The following is an 18,170-nucleotide window of genomic DNA, read 5'->3' as shown; positions in this document are numbered from 1 at the left end:
GCGAGAATTTTTTTTTTTTTTGTGTTTTTGCTGAATCCAAAATCGGCAGTTTCGCGCTCTACACGATGATGAATCCAGACGTTCCGGCTGAACCGTCGCCGGAGGCCGGCTCCCTTGACGCCGTACGCTCTCCACTCTCGAACGCTCTTTTCTGCGCGGCTCGCGCTCCGTCGTCTCACTCCGCATTCACTCGCTCTTTTAGATGCCGAGCCTGCGCAAAAGGACCCCGCTCGTCGACCTGATGGGTCGGGACTTCGGCGAGTCCTACGTCGATAGGGACGTCTTGGTCGCCGGCTGGATCCGAACCATTCGGTACGTCTTTTTTTCCGCCGGTCTCGCGCGCTTCCAAGAGCGTCTCTAACCTCGAATATGCGAGAACCTTCCGCGCGCAGCGTCCAGGGCGGCGGAGGCTTGGCGTTCGTCGAGGTTTCGGACGGAACCACGTCCCAATCGCTCCAGGTCATCTGCGAGCGCAAGAGGAACCCGGAGGAATTTCAGAACCTAGTCGAAGAAAGTCACACCGGAGCCTCGGTCTGCTTGTATGGACGCATCGTCCCGTCCATCGGGTCTCGCCAGAAGGTCGAAATGCAGGCGCGCCGCATGCAAGTCTTGGGTCCCGCCGACCAGCAGACTTATCCGTTAACCAAGAAAAAGCACACTTTGGAATACCTGAGAGAATTTGTAACTCTGCGCGCTCGAAGTCGGACTTTCAGCGCCGTGGCGAGGATAAGGAATGCACTGATGTACAGCACGCATCAGTTTTTCCAATCCCGTAACTTCATCTGTTGTCAGTCGCCCGTTCTCACCTCGATTGACTGCGAGGGCGCCGGAGAGATGTTCCAGGTCACCACGCTGCTCCCGAACGCTAGGAACTGCGCTGCATCCGGTGATTCGGCTCCCCAGCCGCCCACTCCGCCTCAGCTCGACTACCAAGCGGATTTCTTCAAGCGCCCGGTTTACCTCACAGTCTCCGGTCAACTCTCGCTCGAATGCTACGCCTGCTCTCTGTCCAACGTCTACTCTTTTGGACCCACTTTCCGCGCCGAAAAGTCCAAGACCACGCGACACCTCGCGGAGTTCTGGATGCTCGAGCCCGAAATCGCCTTCGCCGACCTCGACGAAAATATCGCCGTCGCCACTGACTACATCAAGTACGTCTTTCAGTACGTGCTCCAGCATTGTCAGGCCGACCTCGAGTTCATGGAGAAGCTCGAACAGGACCGACTGAAAGAGGCGGCCAAAGGCGCTTCCAGCCAACAGCGCAAACAAACCGCCTGGAACCAAGGCAGGGCCCTGCGCGAGAGACTCCAGCACAACGTCGACTCGGAATTCGCTCGCGTCACCTACACGCAGGCGATCAACCTCCTTTTCGAAGCTGACGTGAAGTTCGAGGAGCCCGTCCATTGGGGCATCGACATTCCCAGCGAAATGGAGCGCTATCTCTGCGAAGTCGTCTTCAAGCGTCCCGTGGTCATCACCGACTACCCGAAGGACATCAAGGCGTTCTACATGAGGCTCAACGACGACCAAAAAACAGTCGCCGCCATGGACATCCTCGTTCCGGGCATTGGCGAGCTCATAGGCGGGTCGCAGCGCGAAGAGCGAGTCCAACACCTTCGCCAGAGACTCCTCGATGCCCAGCTGGACCCAAACACGTACGCCTGGTACCTGGACCTCAGGAAGTATGGGACCGTCCCCCACTCGGGATTCGGACTCGGATTCGAGCGACTTGTCAGATACGTCACCGCGCTGGAAAACATCAAGGACGTCTGCATGTTCCCCCGCGCTTGGGGCATGCCCATCGACGGATGATCCGGTGCGCCCCGTCATAAAAACGTCGATTCGTTGGTATAGCGCGTCCCTGCAGCTCGACGGTCCCCGTGGATTTTTTTTTTCGAAAGCTGTCAGAAGCGCGCGGTCCTTTTTCGCGCTGCGCGGTCGGCGCTGCTTTTTCCTGCGGACCCGCGGTCGGTGGGGGCGGCGCGGCTCGCTCGGCGGCTCGCTTCTCCGCGGGGGACTTGAGAACACTCGACGGCGGCGTCGAGAATAGCGAAATCAGGTTTTTTTTTTTTTTTTTGCTGGCCTAGCGGCATTTCTCACCTCGGTCTCCACCCGTCGCGCGACTCTTTTCGGCCGATGGACGGATTTGCCCGAGCGTCGCCGGGCCGCGAGCGCGGCCCCGCGTCGGGTTCGAGCCCCCGCGCGGACGAGAGCCGAGTCGAGGACGAGCGAGCGGGCGAACAGGGCGGAAACGGTCGCGATCGCACCGATGGCGACGCGCCCGTACAAGACACGACCTTTGCCGGACGTCACGCAGAAAATTTCCTCGGCGCGGATCGCGCCGACGCCCCTGCTTCTCGCGAGTGGCGCCGGGAACTAGATTGCGGCCTTCGGTCCTTTTGCACGCCCAGTCGGCCCAGCATTCACGCCCTGTTCAAACACCGGTTTTCCGACTTCGTCGTCCACGAGATCGCCAAGGAAGGGCGGCCGGTCGTCCTCAGCGAGCCTCTCCAAGTCGGTGCCGGCGATTCCCAGACGAACGGGCCGCACAGAGACAAAAGAGCGAGCCAAGAGACCGAACAGACGGAGACGAAGAGAAGGTGCGCCTCCGCGATCGACGCCTCTTCTGACTCGAACCGCGCCGACCGCGGCGCTTGCGGCAACGACGGTCTCCCTCCTGACCCGGACGACTCGAGTCGCCGTCGCGACGCCTTGGACGGCTACCGAAACAAGTTTCCCTCCCTCGCAGGTCTCCTGTCTCTTTTTGAGAACGAGGGGGTCCCCGAGAAGGCGTCCGAGGAACAACTGGTCTGCCTCTTTCGGCTCGCGGACGGCGAGGATCTGAGCGAATTCGCCTCTGAGACGCATCGCGAAGGAAACGCCTGGATCCAGGGAGACGCGGACGGAAAGAACGCGCTTTTTTTGGATTTCACGGGCAGGTCGAAGGAGGCCAGGACGCGGTTCCACCAATTGGTCAGGGAGAGCACGGAGCAGCTGAGGAGCGAGACGACCACCGTAGGGGAAGGCAGAACGGCGATTCGCGTGTGGCGCGGAAAGGACAAATACGACAGGTACCGCCGCCATCCCAGAGAAAGCAAGTGCAAATACACGAGCTTCGTGGTTTGCAAGGAAAACATGGACACGATGGAGATGGTCCACCTGGTGGCGAGGACTTTGGGGCTGCAGCCGAAAAAAGTTCAGTTCGCCGGAACGAAGGACAAACGGGGAGTGACCGTGCAGAGAGTGTCCGTACCCTGGGTTGACGCGGACAGAGTGGCTCGGCTAAGCAGGCTTAGGAACATCATTGTGGGCAACGTCGAGGATTCGAACGTCGCGATCAAACTAGGAGACCTAACCGGGAACAAATTTCAAGTGATGCTAAGGGAAGTGGGCGTCGATCGCGTCGAGGCAGCTCACGGCGACGACTCAAGCCAAGCCGAGTCCCGCTCGCTGTCTCTGGAATTGTGCCAATCCGTCTTGGACGCGTGCGACTTCGTCAAAAAATTCGGCTTCATCAACTATTTCGGATGTCAGCGATTCGGAACTCACGTCGTGCGAACTCACTGGGTCGGCCGTCTGTGCCTGTTGGGGAAGTGGCGAGAAGTCATAGAGTGCATCCTAGCGCCCGAAGAAAGAGACTCAAGCGCAATCCGCGAGGCGATGAAATCCTACGACTCGTCCGCGGGCGCCAAGGCAGCTCTGTCTCTCTTGCCCAAGAAGATGTCCATAGAAAGGGCGATTTTGCGCTCTCTGGCGCAGCACCCCGGCGACTACCTGCGCGCCTTTCAGTCGCTCGTACGGTCCATGCGGATGATGTACGTCCACGCCTACCAAAGCTACATATGGAACGAGGCAGCCTCGAAGAGAGTCGACGCGTACGGGATCTCGGAGGTCGTGGTGGGAGACCTGGTCGTCGAAAATCCAGAAACGCTAGGCGGGCCGAACTCCGCCGACCTGGAGGGGGACGGCGGAAAACTGGAGGAGGAGGACGGAAAACCGGAGGAAGACAACGGAAAACCGGAGAACGACGACGGAAAACCGGAGAGCGAAAACTCTTCCGCCGGGCCACGCGTTCTCCTAGTCGACTCAAAAGAAATGGCGCTTCGCTACTCTATTCACCAGGTCGTGCTGCCTCTCCCCGGAAAGAACGTGCTCTACCCCACTCACCAAGTCGGAGAATTCATATCCGACCTCCTCGCCCTTCACGGGCTCGATCGGTCCTTCTCTGCGGACAAGCAGTTTTACCTCGGCGGCGACTACCGGCCGCTTCTCGCGCGCCCGTCGAACTTCGACTACGCGTTCGTCGCCTACTCCTCCAGGGACCAAGACCTGGTCCGCACCGCCATGAGCCGCGGCGATTCGCACGATCTGCCGCCAGATCGAAACTATCCAGCTCTAAAAATAGAGCTAGAACCGGATTGTCGGGTCTTCGTCCCCGCCGAGCTGTCGTCCGCCGACCGCCCCACTCGCGCGGGGCTTTACCTGTCCTTTTGCCTGCCGAGCTCGTGCTACGCGAGCTGTCTCATTCGCGAGGTGCTGCGGCGACCGCTGGACCAGGCGACGCTTCGCAGCGTCTACAGAAGACCGGAGTCTTAGAGTTTTTTAGGTGTGTGTCTCTGTGAACTTTATGTACACTCCTGCTTCCGCGGACTGTCAGGATGATTGACGAAAGGGGGGCGTCGAGCCGGCTCTGCGCAAAAAATTTTTATTCATAGATATCCAGGGGTGGGTTTTTGATGTAGTAAATTCTGCTCATCAGGGGTAGCGCGAAGAAGATGGCCAAGGACATGGCGCACGTCGAATAGTATATGGCCGCCCACAAGGAATTGGACGGATATCCCTCTACACAAATGTACCCAAAGTAGAGGTCCAAGAGCCGGTAGCTGTATTCGGGGCAGAGGCCCTTGGTGTAGACGAATAGCGAAAAAATGACAATCTCGCTGACGAGGCCGAGTACGTTCATGGTTACCCAGACCATGAGGAGGCGGTATATGTACCCCAAAACGGCTATGTAGCCGACCGCACATGCGATAATCGAGACAATCGTTTCGGTCGTGTACATGTAGGGACTCGCCCAGTCCGTCTTGCTAACCTCGACTTGAATGTGGATCAGGATAATGATGCGCAGCTGCAGAACAGAAACGAGACAGTCAGCACTTAGGAATTTTCGCGGAGCGCCCTCGTGAAAAGAGCATGAGGCAAAACACGGTGCTTTTTTTTTCCCAATCGTCTCAAGCTAGGGCATGCTTGATCCCTATATGACACCGGTACCACGCTACGCCGGTGTATACGTTCTACAGATGACCTCCTTCGATAATGCCGCTCGCCTGTGGCATAGAAACTGCGTTCAACAGAACGGAGGAATTCACAGATCGCACGATCGAAATCAAACGCCATCAACCTCAAATATTGAGTGCCGGAGCGAGCAAATCGAGACATCATCCACACCAACACGCACCAGAACTAAGGTAACTGCAAGGAGGTTGCAATACAAAAAAAGGTTCCTCTGTCTTGCAAGGCCCTTGTCAATTTGCTTGACCGACTCGCTATCTCGACATCTGAACATTTTAGCCAATCAGGTGACGACGTATCTCCTTGAGGATTAGATGTCAAGTGTGAGACATGAACTTCCTAGTTCGAAATTCTGTACCACAACGACCAAATAAGGAGCAATACATTTAGATAGACAAAACATAGGACCAACTATATTACCATATTTATGTATAAACTTTTTTTTGGTGATGGCAAAACAAAGAGGGGCCCGCATCAGCCTCCGACGCGTTCCACCCGTAGGCATCGCTATCACTGTGTCGGATCACACGTCGGAGATATCTGGAAGCCCGCGTCACATCCTGCACCTCGAAAGATTTTCCTGTTTGCATTCGATATTTTTCTTAGTATTGTGACTTTGTGCAAAAAATTAGATTTTTTTTGAGCGATAGAATCGAGTTTCCGCCAGCGTTTTTTTTACTCTCTTATGTACTCCAGCAACTCGATTTTTGAGTCTATTCCTGAGGCTCCCGAAGATGCCGTCTTTGGCATACAAAGACAATGTTCCACAGATGAACACGAGATGAAGCTCGATTTGAGCGTTGGTGCATACCGCACAGAAGAGGGCAAGCCCTGGATTCTTCCTGTCGTCAAAAAGGCGGAGTTGAAACTCATGGAGATAGGGCTCAACCACGAGTACTTGCCAATCGAGGGCAATAAGGTTCGAGAGTGTCAATTTATGACTTTTAGGGCGTCTGTGTATAGAATGTGTTTGTAAAACTGTGTGCGTGTGTGTGTTGAACTTTGTCGTAAAGATGTGCGCGAACCGCGAAGACTCCCGCTCCGGACAGGAGGGGCTTGAAATGTGCGGTTTGACGAGAGCGGTCCATTGATGGGAGGTTCCGTTGAGTCCCTCTTTCGGAATTGAGACCGCGTGATGGCAATTCGTGCAACCAAGAAAAACAATTTAACGGATGAATTGGGTGCCAGAATCAGGTCATCTTCGAAGCGGCTCATCCCCGCTCCACCTTCCTTTTCGTATTCCCCATGCTCTACGCCGTGTGTCCAGCTCGGCCAGAGCCGGCGCATTCCGGTGGCGGCTTCTGTCCACGACTTTCTTTTTTTGACTCTTGGCGTGTGTTCCTTGACGGGTCTATGACGTCAGAGGAGAACGCGTTGTCTTTGTTTCCTATTTTTCTCATTGTCGCTTGCTAACGCGCGTTCTCCGATTCTAGCGCTTCTCGAGTCTGGCCGCCAACCTCATTCTTGGCGACGCTTTTTACAATGCGAACACAAGACGAATCGTGAGCGTCCAAGCACTTTCTGGGACGGGCGCGGTTCGCCTGGGCGCCGAGTTCGCTTGCAAGTGGTTTAGGAATTGCGTCGTCTACATCTCGAATCCCACCTGGGTTAACCACAAAAACATCTTCAATACGCTCGGCATCAAGGTCAGAACCTACCGCTACTGGAATGCTAAGACCTTTTCCATTAATTTTGAGGGGATGAAACAGGATCTGCGCGATGCACCCGACGGCTGTCTCGTCGTCTTGCATGCTTGTGCTCACAACCCGACTGGTACCGACCCCACTCAGAGTCAGTGGGTAGAGCTTTCGAAAATCTTCAAAGAAAAAAGCCACATCCCATTTTTTGATTCCTCGTACCAGGGATTTGCTACCGGCGACTTAGACAAGGATGCCTTCCCTATTCGTTACTTCGCCTCTCAGGGACACGAAATGTTCATCGCTCAATCCTTCGCCAAAAACATGGGTCTGTACGGAGAAAGGGTCGGCGCCTTCACCGCCATCACCACCAACGCCAGATCGTTCACTGCCATCAAGACCCAGCTGTGCCGTCTTATCCGAGCCAATTACTCCAATCCGCCCAGATTTGGCGCAGCCGTAGCCGAGATGGTGCTTGGTGATCCCGCTCTCTTCCAAGAATGGAAGCTTTGTCTGAAGTCGATGGCGGAGCGTCTGCAGCTCCTCCGAGAGAAACTCTACGACACGCTGATCCTCAAAAAGACACCTGGAGATTGGTCTCACATACTTCGGCAGATCGGCCTGTTTTGTTATACAGGTATCACCGGTACGTATTTTTTTAACATTTACGCCTTTTTTTAGTACACATTTTCTAACTTTGTGTGCGTCTACCTATAGCTAAGCAAGTCGAGCACCTTGTTACTCGCTTCCACATCTACCTCATTCCGAATGGTCGCATTTCCCTCGCCGGCCTTTCCGCTAAGACCATTCCTTACCTCGTCGATTCCCTGCATGCCGTCATCGTCGAGCCCAGCTAAACAAGAGACGTAGCATACAAAGCATTTTTTTTTTGACACGTTGAAAGGAGGGTGACGCACGTCATCCAACGAATCAGCGCACCCGCTTTCACGTTTCCTCCTTACAGAGGACCTGTCCGCTGCTCGACCTTCACGTTAGAGAGTTTCCTTCGCTTTGCTGGTTTTTTACGTTTTCCCACCATTCGGCCAGGCTTGAGCAGCAGCAGTTCTGACTCGATTCGCGGACAAACTCGTCCATCCATGCGGGCAATCTGTCTCCTTGTGCGGAGCGCCGGAGAATCGATTTGTTGGGGTTACTACGAGGGTCTAGAGCTCGACTGAGCAGAAATCGACGCCCGACGGCGATGGCCTGTTTCAGGACGTAGTCGTTGGGAGACGTATTCACAGTTTTGACAGACGATGTGTTTGAGCACTCGTCTAGCTGGAGCAGGAAGGGTTGAAATGAACAAGGCTGTCGCTTTAGGTTTTTTTCAGATCTGAGCAAGCAACGACAAGCTCTGTCTAGCCCGATCAAGCTACGGCACGCGGGGCCAATGATCGATAGATTGACTTCTTGGGGCGTTCCTATAATCTGTTCATAGACATCAAATACCGCAGCATAAAGAAGTCGTTGAGAAGGGAACTTGGCTCTGTATAGAGCTTGATTGACATGATCTAGACATTGTAATAGATCCAATTCTATTGCCAACTGACAGATTTCTTCTATAACTGGGATCCATTTGGCTGAGTGAATTGGCGTTCTTTGGCGACGTGGTCTTCCGTCAATGGCGCAATCCTCCTCCGCGATGATGGATCTGGCCGCAGTTACAGTCCCTCTATCTTCGAGGGAGACGTTGTGCTGGCGGTCTCGACAGAATTCCGGCGGGCACTTTTTTTTTGACGTCGAAAGGTGTCCCGTTTCGTCTCGCTGTCGTTGTTGAGCACACCCATGCACGAAGCGAGACTTCTGTCTGGCCACGCTGTTCTCTCTCCGCATCAAAGATCTCCATATGGCCTCCATGGTCCATTGGATGCATATTCGGCCAACCTTCGATCGTCCAGTTGATTGAGCGATTTTGGCCACGGAAGACAGAATTTTGTCCGTCCAGAAATCTATGGGTACGCTTTCAAGCAACAAAAAGGCGATTGGCTTCATGGGCTCTTTGGATATGATGCTATACGGTGCTTCTTCTAATATACTCACACACTCTTTTATGTATTTGTCTCCGTACCAGAGCTGTATGGATTCCAGGATACCGCTCCACTTTATCCAGTCTTCATGATTGAGTGCCTGTAAGTTCATAACCCGATGGAGAAGTGTCCGACATTCCAGGGACGACGTGACTCTGTGGCGACTGTCCCCTGAGACTTTTTTTATCCCTACTGGATCCAGCTCTCTTTTCACCCAGCCGTCTATTATCTTTGCCGAGCTTCGCATCAGTTCTGCACATCCAAGGTTATAAATAGAAGATCGAATATAGCACAATTCTTCTGCATCCTTCTTTTCTTGAACGACACTTCTTTGTTGCATCCTCTTACTTTCCTTCTCCGCATATCTGTACATTTCGTTTAAGAGGTGGTGTTGTAATTTTTGCTGTCTCCAACTGCACAATTTGGACCCTGAATTTGCCAATTCATTCTGAAAGTTCGCGTAAGACAGCTGCACGTTTACGACTCTCCGTGTCCATTTTCCGTCCAATTTTATCCGGACTTTTTTTATGCTTTTCTCCAAACCGGACAATTCTTCGTAAATCCCGGAGAGCTCTTCTATGGCCCCCCCTCCACTCATCTGCTTCAACGCCAGCCTCCTCCACCTGAATGCACCCGATATATGTTCCCTCCTAGTCACCAACGCCAACAGTAACGCCAGCATCTCTTTCTCGGTTCCGCGCGACATTTGCAATCGATAAAACAGCAACTGATAGGCCACGCTTGAGCCCCAGCCGAATGTCCTCGGCCCGCTCTTTGTTCTCCCATCCTTCGAACACCGACACTCTCTTTCTCTTCCCCACTCTCTGCCTTGCAAATCGCTCACGTACACATAGGAATGCAGCAGCAAAAATGTCAGCAATTCCTGTCCTAGTTCCTTCGGTACACATGCGAACCCCTCCAATATTTTGCTGACGGTTTCCTCTCTACACGGCACGCATAGTCCCTCTCCTTCTCTGGCTTGTTCTGGGAAGCACGCGCCTTTTAGACATTTTATCGCCCCGTTCTTCAGGCACCTTTCCACTTTCTCTTCCTTGGCCCCCTTGGCCCCCCTTCCCAGCCTCACGACCATCCCCACCATCTTGGATACCAGCCAATGCTCCAAGCCTCGTGGGTAATGCGCCTCCGAGGCCAGAGAGCACAGACGGTTTGCATACATATCAAATGTCGTGATCGACTTCCTTGCTGCCTCTGCGTTGGCAAGCGGCCGTTCCGTCAGCTCTTCGCACAATTCCTCCAGTCTGTCCGTCACCGCCGTCATTGCACCCTCTGCATGGGTCATCCTGCCCCAACCGGACTGCCAGGTGGTCTTAGCTCCGCAATGCCCGATTTGACATTTGTCAACACACATAATTTGACAGGTTTTTTTTTTAAGACGCGAAGTTATCGCGTTTCGCGCGATTTCTTTCCCCTTGAGCACCTCGGCTCTCGAGAAAAGCAAAGAAGAGAGAAAAGGCGTTTTGATTTCGATGTTTTATTTTGGCGATTTCACGGGAGGCGTCGAGCGGTGGATTGAGGTGCTTTGCTCTGCGCAATCCGATTTGGCGAGCAGGTTTGACACATTTTCCGGTCCTGCGACTCTGGCGAAGAGGTCGACTGCGAGGAAAGAGAGGGTTTGATTAGCGAGGAGGGAGGGAAAAGTTTTAGTTTTGCATTTTCTTATACACGCACGATTGTTGTTGCAGACAGTAAAGATGAGTTCGTTGGCCCAATATTTCGTGGTGGTGTCTCCAGAGGTCATGAGTTGTATGATATGGCCACCGAGAGAGCAGGTCTGAGGTAAATTGGCGAGTTGCTCTTCCGAGATGCGGTGCAGGAAGAGCTGAGAGAGGCAGTGCGTTCTGATATCTGGAATTGCTTTGGCGACGTCGGTCACGAGCATGAGGAGCGGAATGCAGTGGCGTTCATCTTCAAGTTGCGAGTCTACGCCCAGGAGGGAGACACTCAGAATGTGAAGTATGTGGTGGATGAGCTGTTGAGGAGTGAGCTGAGGCTGACGAGCGGAAAACAGCTCTTTGATGCGTTCTATTGGCAGGTTGACCAGACACGAAACGACGAGAGTTTGGAGGGTGTAGACGGGATGCGACTTGCTCTGATAGTCATCGTAGTCGAGGAAGGTGATCCAGGCGTCGAAAGTTAGCGACAGCTTTGGAATGCATTTGTCTAGTTCGGCTAGGTTCTTGCTGCTGCCAAAGACACCGAAGTCGGCGATCAGGTTTAAGATGCAGCGCAGGGCGTCTTGAAGTGACGTGTGTGTGGCGATGTGTACGGGAGCGGGTTTAAAAAATTTTGAATAGAGGACGACGTAGTCGGTGAGGTCTTCTAGCAAGCGCGATTCCCTTAGTGCGTAGATGGTGCCCTTGCACGTGGGATGGGTGATACGGGTGGATAGGACGAGAAGTCGGAGGACTCCGACGAGGATGAAGTCGTACGCTTCGTCAAAGTTGGGGGTTGGATTGCGTGTGGTGGCGGCGGCCAGCATTGGGATCAGGTAGGCGAATATCTTCCTGCAGGCGATTGGCCCGTCTTCTGCGATGAAGTCGGCGAGCAGCCGGTCTTCTTTGAGTACAAGGTTGGCCAGGCACTTAAGTGCCGGTTCAAGCAGTGGAAAAAAGAAACTCAGCGTCTCGAATTCATCTTGTTGGGTTATTTGGATGAATTTTTGGAGTCCGGAGATTTTGGTGAGATCTTTAACGAACTTTGCGTCGGGCCGAAGGAAGAGTGAGGGTTAGGGGGGGCGGAGGGCGGAGCACCTGAGGCATGGAGATGGCCCGGTGAGTCGAGCATGTTCATAGTTGACTGAGACGAAAGGGGTCGGTTCGCGAGACTGTGAGACGTACAGACGAAGTGAAGAGCGGGGAGGATCCGTCTTGTTCTCTGGCGAGGATTTGCAGCGCATGAACGACCGGAGCGAGTGCTGCTTATGCGGCGTTTGCGCACGAAGCGCCCAGGTGGTGTTTGAGCGCGGTTAGCGTGTGTTGACGGGGTTATAGGATGGGCGCGGAAACGTGCAGACACGAAGTCTCGTATGGCGTGTATGAATGCTATGTGTGTTTTTTTTTTTAATTTGAGGAAAGGATGCGGTATATCGGCGTACGAGCAACGGATATACATTTCGGTGAATAGCGGAAAAATAGAGGAGCGAGAGTCGGTGAAGATGTGCGGAGACTTTACCTCGAATTTGATGGGCGGAGGTTGGCAGTGGAGAGTGGGAGATGAGGTCCGCTAGCATGGTCACGAGTTTTTCCCTCGCGCAAGGTTCATAGATATCGCAGGTGGTTTCGGACGCTTAGGGGTGGTGTGAGAGAAGAGGCGAGAGTGCGAGGGGGGGAGATCATTCGGAGAAATGGAATAATAACGCGCGTACAGACGTGAATAGCATTGAACCGTACGAGTTTTTCTACCAGGGTTTCGGAATACGGGCTGCAGAGGAGCATTTCTTGAACCAAATCGCCCCCGGTTGGCGCGCCCATGACGAGAGAAGAATGGATTGAGCGATTGGTCGAAAAACATGACAAAAAAAAAAAAAAGCGGGCGCAGTTTCAGAACAGGGTGCAGGGCGCGATGGGAGAGAGCGGGTTGGACGGCGAGACGGACCTCGTGCCTGCGTGCGCATCGCGGAAGAGCAGGCGGGCGGGTGAAGGGCCGAAGAAGAGAGCGAATGCGGAAAAGAAAAAGTGTACAGAAAGTGTGTGTGTGGATTCGTTGAGTGCGCGTCGGATGGACAGGAAAGAGAAGTTCAGCGTGGCGAATCGGATTCGGTACGCGTTTTTGGAAGAGAGGTTGGACGCGGACGGTCGGTCTCCTGGAGACGAGGAGTACGATCCGCGGACGCTGAAGATACCGCTGAACGCACTGGCGAACATGACGTCGTTTGAGAGGCAATATTGGGAGATCAAGAGTGGAGTTTTTGATTGTTTGGTATTTTTTAATAAGGGGAAGTTTTACGAGCTGATGGAGTTGGACGCGGACGTGGTGGAGAGAGAATTGGGGTTGGCGCCGACGGAGAGGGCGGGAATGAAGATGTGTGGGCTGCCGGTGTCCAGTTTTGCGAAGTACGCGTCCAAGTTGGTGGCGAGGGGGTACAAGGTGTGCCAGGTGGAGCAGGGAGATGGGGAGGGGGAGGGGGGGATGATGAAGAGAGTGGTGGAGAGGATTATCACGCCGGGGACGGTGGTGGACCCAGAGTTTTTGGAGGAGGATGGGGGGAGGTCGACGAGGTACTTGATGTCGGTATCGAGCGAGGGAGAGGGGTCTATAGGCGTGTGTCTGCTGAACGCGGCGGTGGCGAGTTTTTCGATAGGTGAGTTGAAAAAAACGAGCGATTTTTGTGCGTTGATGAGTGAATTTCGTCCCTGTGAGGTGCTGTACGCGCGGCTCGAGCGGGGTTCTCTGCCGATGAGCGTAGTGCGGCGACGGATGGCGAGTGGGACGCTGTTGAGCGAGCGGAGAGCCGAGAGCTGTTGGAGCGGCGAGCGGGTAGCTCGATACATTGATGCGGACTATCGGTGGCAGAACGAGCGAGCGAGGCGGCGGTGGCAGAACGCCGTGAGCGCGTGCGGCGCCCGAGCTCGCCGCGCCGTCGGCGCGTGCCTGGCGTACTTGTCGGAGTTGAAGATGGAGTGGCTGCTGAATCAGGGCTGCGTTCGCCTTCTGAACGGTTCGATCCGCGACGGTTCGACGAGCGACGATTCGCTCCGCGACGATTCGTGCCTAAGGCGGCTGTCGATCGACTGGAGGGTGTTGGAGCACCTGGAGTTGGTGGAGAACGGTTTCGACGGTGGCGCGAGGGGGACGGTGTTGGAGCAGTTGGACGCGGCGGTGACGCCGTGCGGTCGTCGTTTGTTGAGGGAGTGGGTGTGCCACCCGTTGGCCGAGTTGGACGAGATTTTGGACCGACAGGAGTCGGTGAGCGAGATTTTGCGCGACGGCGAGCTGCAGGCGTTGTTGAGGGAGAAGTTGCGCGGTCTGCCGGACATGGAGAGGTTGTTGTCTCGGGCGAGGTCCGGGCGCCTTCGCGCCAGGGAATTGGCGAGGTGGGCTCGAGCGGTGGAGAGGGTGGCTGAGCTCTCAAGGGGCCTGGAGGCCCATTATAGGGACAAAAATGGTCGCGGATGGAACGGGCCTGTCAGCGGTAATCGATTGGAGCGATGTGCCGAGAGGCTATTTTTAGATCGCCCGAAAGACGACGGGTCATCTTGGTGCGCGGAGATGGAAGTGGAGTGGCTGCTGAAATCGTTTGACTTGGAGGTCGCCGAGGCTGAAGACCGCGTGGTGCCGAGATGTGCGGACAGGTATGACGACGCTCTGCGCGCGGTGTCCGAGATTGAGTCGGAACTGGACGCCATCGTATCGTCGTATCAGTCCCACTATGGTGGCGACACGAGTGTGCGTCTCGTGGAGGTTGGAGGCGCCGGACGTCAGGCGACGTTGATACACGTTCCGGGGGCGCTGGTGGACAAGTACGGAGCGCCTCCTTGCTTCGTGAAACAGAAGAGCACTCAGAAATTTACGCGCTTTTGGACAGAATCCCTAGGGGCCAAGTCGGACTCCCTGGCAGAGGCTCGGCGACTCGTATGGCAGATAGAGTCAGAGGAGTTACGAAATCACCTAGATAGAATAGACGGCGGCGCAGAATGCTGGTGGATGCCATGGGTTCGAGCGGTGGCAGAAATAGATTGTCTTTTGAGTTTGGCGCAAGCGTCTAACGCTTCAATCGATCAACAATGCCGCCCTGTATTCTGCGACTCGGAAGAACACGACTCCGCCACGGAACGTTCCGGAAGAACCTCCTCTTCTTTCTTCCACGCCCGTTCCTTGGTTCATCCGTGTTTGTTCAACCAGACTTCCTTTACGAACGGCCGCTTCATTCCAAACGACGTGTCCCTTGGACAGGCTCCGAATTCGCCGCAAATTTTGCTGCTAACCGGCCCCAACATGGGCGGCAAATCGACGTTACTGCGTCAGGTCGGCGTCGCGGTGATCATGGCGCAAATAGGATGCTGGGTCTACGCCAAGGAGTGCCGCTTGACCGTTTTCGACCAAATATTTACTCGCGTGGGCTCGCGCGACTCCATCTTCGAAGGCAAGTCCACCCTTTTTGTGGAGCTAGAAGAAGCCGGATTCATCCTCGGCTGCGCAACGCCTCGCTCTCTCGTGATCATGGACGAACTAGGACGAGGGACCTCCTCCGTGGAGGGATACGCAATCGCCTACGCGACCCTAGACGCACTGGTCCGTAAACAGTGCTGCGTTCTATTCAGTACACATTCTCATTTATTAATTAGCGAAATTTTGGGAAATGACCGCCTGAAGCGCTTCATTTGTCTATGTCACATGTCTGCACTCACGGACGTGCATGGCGCGCGTCGAGAGATTACCCCGTTGTACAGAATGGTTCCCGGAGAGTGTCGCGGCAGCTATGGTCTGGCCGTGGCGCGCATGGCAGGCATACCAGAAGCGGTCATCCAGCGCGCAAAGGCCTGTTCGGACAGCTACCTGAGCGAACACCGACTGAAACTAGCGTCGCTCCGTCAGTTGACGCACGCGTTCCTTGCTTCGGCGTCCCACCGCCGCGAAATGGCGGCGCCCTCTCTGAGCTCTTGACAGGCCGGTAAAAAAACGTAAACGTTTTTTGACGAAAAAAAGTTCAAACAACTTTCTGGTGAGCTGGCGAACAGGACTTCTCAGGTGGGCTCGGCGGCCTAGAAGTCGGGGGTGGCGGACACGACGGCTTCTTTGGGGGCGGCGGTGGCTGATAAGGCGGCGTTCTGGTCGGCTCTGGAGGGTGATAGGGACGTGTCGCTTCCTGCGCAGTTGACGGTTTTGAAGAATCCGACTCTTGAGCAGCACTTGGCGGTTCGTTCGCCTTGGTTTCAGTTGCGTCTTTTTTCGTGTCTGCAGAAGGACTTTTGGGCTGCGCATTATTTTTAGACAGAGGAACGCTAGGCAAGGGTTGATCGAATACGTCCAGAATTTGACTTGAAATATCTTCCAATTCGCTCATATTCACGTTGAGCACTTCCCACCAGGGCTTGTTATTGATGTCTGGCAATTTCACGTTGTGGATTTTACTGGCGAGATAAATAGCGGCCGAAGCAATAGCCGCTGGGCGAAATTGAAGGCACACCACGCTCATATGACTTTACAAAAAAAAAACAATTATTCAGAACAACAGTTCCCAAAAAAGTGTATGCAATAAGAGGTTCATTGCAGATTCCACCCCATTTCTCTTTGAAATTCGGGTACACGGACCATTGTAGCTGTCAAAAAAAGACTTCCATACCTGTCATTGACAAAATTCCACGCGGTCTGAGCAAACTCTCTATGATCTGTCTGTCCCCACAGCTGTTTGGCTTGCTCTAAAACGAACTTGTACGGGTGTTCTATAGACAAATCGAACGTGATGGTCTGAAGGACCACTCGTTCAAGCACCAACAGCCTATCTCGAATTGCATTGTATTCGTTGCTGTCCATACTCACTGGTTCTTTGTATCTCATAGACCATCCAGCAGCAATGACATCTCTGAGTTTGGCGTGGGTCTCTTCGACTTTGGCGGCTAAAAAAAAGCAGACCAGAGCTACTTCCTAAAACGCAAAAAAGTGAGTTTTTGGTTTTTCTGTTTTCGTGGCGGGGGGGGGCCGGGAGTTGTTTGCTGCTCGAAGATCAGAGGTGGACGAGCCCAGAAGGTAAAAGCCAAACAAGTTCTCGCACAAAAGGGGTTCAAAAAAAAAATTAAACATACGTGACGGTCGTAATCAGAAAAGTCTTTTCGCGCATAAAAGCGGTGAAAGTACACGGCCGCTGTTGAGATAGTCAACTGAGGACTTGACAGAGGGCGTCAGTGCCAAAAAAGTCTGATGCAATTTTGACAAGCATCGCCGGACCTACACTTTTAATATGGAGCCGATACCGATCATGAACTTATACATTTCCTTCCGGTATCGATTAGCCGATTCGTAGTCGGTTCCGTTGGGCTTGACAGGTCTCATTAGCTCTTCCTTTGTGAAGTACCATCCGCTGACCTGCGAACACATTTTTTTATGGAAGGTGAGATTGGAAGAATAGGTGCGCTATTTGTGAGCTGAGGCGGTGAGATTCTTGTGGTGTTAGGATTTGGCACGTTATCAGGCGCACAGGGAAACAAAGATAAACCAAGCAGAAAAAAAAAAGCTTAAAATGATAAAATTTTATTTTTTGCTGGACTTTGAGGTGGCGAAGAGAGAAGATGATCGAGGTAGTTGTCAACGACCGGCTAGGGAGAAAGGTTTGCGTCAAATGCAAGTACGTTGCATAACGAAGGGACTGATGAGACGTGTACACATTATGTGTATAGGAGGGTTTTTTTTGCTTACGGTGCAGTTTTCAGCTGACGAGGTCGCGGTGGTTATGCGGTGAATCCCACTGAAGTCGCACGGATACGATTAGGGACCTCAAGACCATACTGGCCTCTCAGATTGGAACAAAGCCGGAGAAGCTAAGACTGCAAAAATGGAACATTGTATATAAGGATCACATCACGTTAGAAGATTACGAAATCAATGATGGGTCGGGTATGGAGCTATACTACAATTAAAACTCGATAGTAAAGAAAAAGAGTAAAGGAGAATAAGCGAGCGCACAAAATGGAACTTTTTTTTTTTTTACGTCGGGGCTGTTTTTTTGGCTGCGGTTTGTTTTGATGGGTCGAATTGTGTATAGTCGTTATTTTCTTGACATGGCCGGATTATTCGTTTGGTGGGTGTGTGTACAGCTGTAGTTTATGCGCGACATTTGAGTCGTTGAGGAGAAAGGGGAAGAGAAAAATTACAGCCTGAGCTTGGAGAGGAGCGGTTAGATGGAGAGACAGGGTCGCCTGAGTTTGTATGGGGCGACTTCATCAAGAAGGGATGACGACTATATGAAGGAGGCTAAACAATCTGGGAAGGTGTCGTGCCCCACATTTTTCTCCGGGGATGCTAGGTGCATGACAGTTGAATCCCGTCATCGAAGAGCTTCGGTGTATGGCAGAGGTGTCACAGGAGTGTCTAATCTGTCATTTAAAGAGAGCGCGGCGTTGATGACGCCTCTCAGGGTGTCTACTAAGCATAGACCCCCGAACCACTCCGGGTGGGTACCCAACCAGGAGGTACCAGCTACGGCACCGGCTAGAAGGGTGCAGGAACTCGAGGGTCAAAGAGATGCGCATGTGGCGGG

General features: G+C 53.6%; 6 protein-coding genes across 7 annotated transcripts; 4 read left to right on the top strand and 2 right to left on the bottom strand.

Annotated features, from left to right (window-relative positions):
- Positions 1-53: 53 nt before the first annotated feature.
- Positions 54-2,055, top strand: LOC126311236 (asparagine--tRNA ligase-like). Its single transcript, XM_049992196.1, has 3 exons — positions 54-122; positions 203-312; positions 393-2,055. Exons 1-3 carry the CDS (start codon positions 66-68, stop codon positions 1,810-1,812), a joined length of 1,587 nt encoding a protein of 528 aa, XP_049848153.1. The 5' UTR covers positions 54-65; the 3' UTR covers positions 1,813-2,055.
- Positions 2,056-2,136: 81 nt separating this feature from the next.
- Positions 2,137-4,596, top strand: LOC126311183 (uncharacterized). The gene has a single exon (XM_049992132.1). It carries the CDS (start codon positions 2,137-2,139, stop codon positions 4,594-4,596), a length of 2,460 nt encoding a protein of 819 aa, XP_049848089.1.
- Positions 4,597-5,963: 1,367 nt separating this feature from the next.
- LOC126311233 (uncharacterized) lies at positions 5,964-9,437 on the top strand. 2 transcript variants are annotated; one of them, XR_007554468.1, is made up of 4 exons: positions 5,964-6,211; positions 6,726-7,575; positions 7,647-8,884; positions 9,001-9,437. XR_007554468.1 is itself a non-coding variant. In XM_049992193.1 (3 exons), exons 1-3 carry the CDS (start codon positions 5,978-5,980, stop codon positions 7,784-7,786), a joined length of 1,224 nt encoding a protein of 407 aa, XP_049848150.1. In that variant the 5' UTR covers positions 5,964-5,977; the 3' UTR covers positions 7,787-9,261. The 2 variants fall into 2 exon arrangements, 1 of the variants encoding a protein (XP_049848150.1); XM_049992193.1 differs by having other exon boundaries at positions 7,647-9,261.
- A 992-nt stretch (positions 9,438-10,429) lies between these two features.
- Positions 10,430-12,460, bottom strand: LOC126311232 (uncharacterized). Its single transcript, XM_049992192.1, has 5 exons — positions 12,342-12,460; positions 12,149-12,262; positions 11,815-11,891; positions 10,646-11,672; positions 10,430-10,570 (listed from the first exon to the last, which is right to left on the bottom strand). The coding sequence occupies exons 1-5, from the start codon at positions 12,445-12,447 to the stop codon at positions 10,449-10,451; spliced, it is 1,446 nt and encodes a 481-aa protein (XP_049848149.1). The 5' UTR covers positions 12,448-12,460; the 3' UTR covers positions 10,430-10,448.
- Positions 12,461-12,538: 78 nt separating this feature from the next.
- LOC126311182 (uncharacterized) lies at positions 12,539-15,580 on the top strand. The gene has a single exon (XM_049992131.1). The coding sequence runs from the start codon at positions 12,539-12,541 to the stop codon at positions 15,578-15,580; it is 3,042 nt and encodes a 1,013-aa protein (XP_049848088.1).
- Positions 15,233-17,125, bottom strand: LOC126311255 (uncharacterized). The gene is made up of 4 exons (XM_049992214.1): positions 16,866-17,125; positions 16,720-16,801; positions 16,260-16,561; positions 15,233-16,116 (listed from the first exon to the last, which is right to left on the bottom strand). Exons 1-4 carry the CDS (start codon positions 17,009-17,011, stop codon positions 15,624-15,626), a joined length of 1,023 nt encoding a protein of 340 aa, XP_049848171.1. The 5' UTR covers positions 17,012-17,125; the 3' UTR covers positions 15,233-15,623.
- Between the last annotated feature and the right edge of the window lie 1,045 nt (positions 17,126-18,170).

Source organism: Schistocerca gregaria, unplaced genomic scaffold (assembly GCF_023897955.1).
Source record: "Schistocerca gregaria isolate iqSchGreg1 unplaced genomic scaffold, iqSchGreg1.2 ptg000400l, whole genome shotgun sequence".
Taxonomy (NCBI): Eukaryota; Metazoa; Arthropoda; class Insecta; order Orthoptera; family Acrididae; genus Schistocerca; species Schistocerca gregaria.
Note: the sequence above shows the minus strand (reverse complement) of the source record. Positions and strands in the feature narration are given on the sequence as shown.